Source organism: Humulus lupulus, chromosome 5 (assembly GCF_963169125.1).
Source record: "Humulus lupulus chromosome 5, drHumLupu1.1, whole genome shotgun sequence".
Lineage (NCBI taxonomy): Eukaryota > Viridiplantae > Streptophyta > Magnoliopsida > Rosales > Cannabaceae > Humulus > Humulus lupulus.
Genome location: NC_084797.1, coordinates 189,289,132 through 189,291,527, shown reverse-complemented (window position 1 = coordinate 189,291,527; position 2,396 = coordinate 189,289,132). Strand labels below are relative to the sequence as shown.

At 36.2% G+C, this 2,396-nt stretch overlaps 1 protein-coding gene across 1 annotated transcript; it reads left to right on the top strand.

Moving 5' to 3' along the window:
* The first annotated feature begins 656 nt into the window (after nucleotides 1-656).
* LOC133779779 (uncharacterized) lies at nucleotides 657-2,080 on the top strand. Its single transcript, XM_062219692.1, has 4 exons — nucleotides 657-802; nucleotides 1,207-1,263; nucleotides 1,352-1,488; nucleotides 1,918-2,080. The coding sequence occupies exons 1-4, from the start codon at nucleotides 657-659 to the stop codon at nucleotides 1,998-2,000; spliced, it is 423 nt and encodes a 140-aa protein (XP_062075676.1). The 3' UTR covers nucleotides 2,001-2,080.
* Nucleotides 2,081-2,396: the final 316 nt, after the last annotated feature.

Genomic DNA, 2,396 nt, shown 5'->3' with positions numbered 1-2,396 from the left:
CAAAAACGTTCAATTGGGTTTGGCTGCTGATGGTTTTAATCCATTTGGTAACATGAGTCTACCTTACAGCATGTGTCTGGTAATATTCTGCAGGTACAATATGTCTCATTGGTTGTGCATGAATAGTCATCATTCATGCTGACCTTATTAATTCCCAATCTGAAATCACATGAGAAGGACATGGATGTCTTTTTGAGGTCTGTGGTAGACGAATTGAAGGAGTTTTCGGATGAAGGAGTTCAAACCAGAGACGCTGCAGCGCACAGTGTATTTAGAATGTGTGCAACACTATTATGGACTATCAATTATTTTCCAACCCGTAGTAGTTTGTTTGGTTGGAGTGGCCAAGGATATATCACTACACCAAATTCCACTTTCTATAATACATAATTATAAGCTAATTGGAAAAGTATTATAATAGGTAACTAAGAAAGCGGTAAACTTAAAAGGGAGGGAAACAAAAAAAAATGTTGGGTTATGTTAAAATGGAGGGAAACCCACTGTTTCTACCTAGCCCTATTCTCTCAAAACTCAATCCCTAATGACGCCTCTGCCTCTTTCTCTTACACTTGTTTCTCAGCGTTCTTTCTCTCGCTCTCTCTCTCTCACAGAGTCTTTCGACCCTCTCTCCATCGCACGAGATGTTGGTGCACACCATGCCAGATGAGCACTCTCTCCACTGGAATTGTAGGCTCTTTCTTCCCCAATTTGTGATCGAAGAGAGTGAAGAAAATGGCGACTGGTCAGTTCAAGGTAGAGACTTTGTTCGATTTGATGAAGCATCACTTCGAAACCGAAAAGGGTAAATAGCTTTGCAAGAAAGTTAATCTCGTTTACCAGATCAATCTCGCACCCAAGGTCTTATCTTTATTTTTATTTTTATTTTATTTTATTTTTTGATAAACTAAAAAAGGGGAATTTTGATTTGGGTTTGTGACACCTCTCGGCTTCTCCTCATCAATCTCCGAACACTTTAAGGTTCAAGAACTATGGTTTTGGTGCTTTAATTTCAGGGGAACTGGGTTTATGGTTTTATTATTGCTTTAACTTTGGATTTTTGTTGTTGGTGACTCATTTGTTTTAGAGATGTTATTGTTTTAATAAGGTTTTGAGGTCTATTTTATGCATATTGATGAATATTCTAGAGAAATTTGCAGCTAAGTAAATTTATTGCTAATTTTTTTTATGAATATTCTCTTCCCTATTTACGGTTGAAGCTCCTCTTCATGTTTCAAATGTTCAAGTTATTGATCTAGTCACAGGGTATGTGACTGCCTTCAATTCTATTTGAAGAACCCTTCAGTTTTCACTCTTCCATGTTTGTAAGTGGAGATTAGTGTTTTCTTTGCAGGAAGCCTTGTAAAGTTGGGATTAAGTATCTTGAAGATGGAACCAAAGTAAGAGTATCCAGAGGCCTGGGTGCATCAGGATCCATTATTCCTCGTCCTGAGATATTGAAGATAAGGACTACGCCAAGGCCTATAGTTGGTACTTACTCTAATATTTTACGCTCTTCTTTTTCTTTTTCCCTATAGTAAAATATGACTCTCCTCTTGATATTTTTCGTGTCACAAGGTATTTGAGCATGGATTCACTGCCTCAATTTTGCAATTGCTAAGATGTTGCATACTAAGCATATGATAGACTCAGGGCTGATATGGTTATCACTTTGCACATAACCTTAGATTCCGAGCAAGTTAGCCAAAGTATTTGCTGTCTATATATACGCATATATAATAAGTATCGAACTATTGTATCCTGTAATCAAAAGTTGAATTAAAGATGTCTAGATTGCTCCACGTAACCTTGTAGTAATTTATCATTGCAATTGACTTTGCCAGATTGTGATTCCAAGTTTGTTTCTAAGACCCCCAATTCATATCCTGCTATTGACAATTTCTTTAACTTGTTTTTCAGCTGGTCCAAAGGATATTCCAATGGATGTTGTGATGGAGAAGACTTATGATGCAAAAACAGGGCGAGGCATGCCTGAACTTTGAAAGACCTGTATTCTTATATAGTTTTGTCATGGAATGGAACCAGGGTAAAGATATTGTAGAAAAGTGGCCATCTCAAATCTCAGTTGTTGCCAAGTGACAAAGAAAATATCCAAATTTGTACTCTGCTTCATTTATACCTATTATTTAGTTGATGTTCTAGACAAGTGAATAATCAGATTGCTAATTTAGTGTTTGACCTTTTTTGGTTCAATGTGCTACTTTCACTTGCATATATGCTTTTACTATGCTCTTCAGTAAATTGTATTTCCCATAAAAGTAATCAGCAAAGATAATCCTATTTTTATCCAACCGTATTATGCCCACCAAAATGATGACAGGAGTGATTTTTGCCTAAAAAATGTTTACTTGCTGATTTAAATACAATAATTTTACATT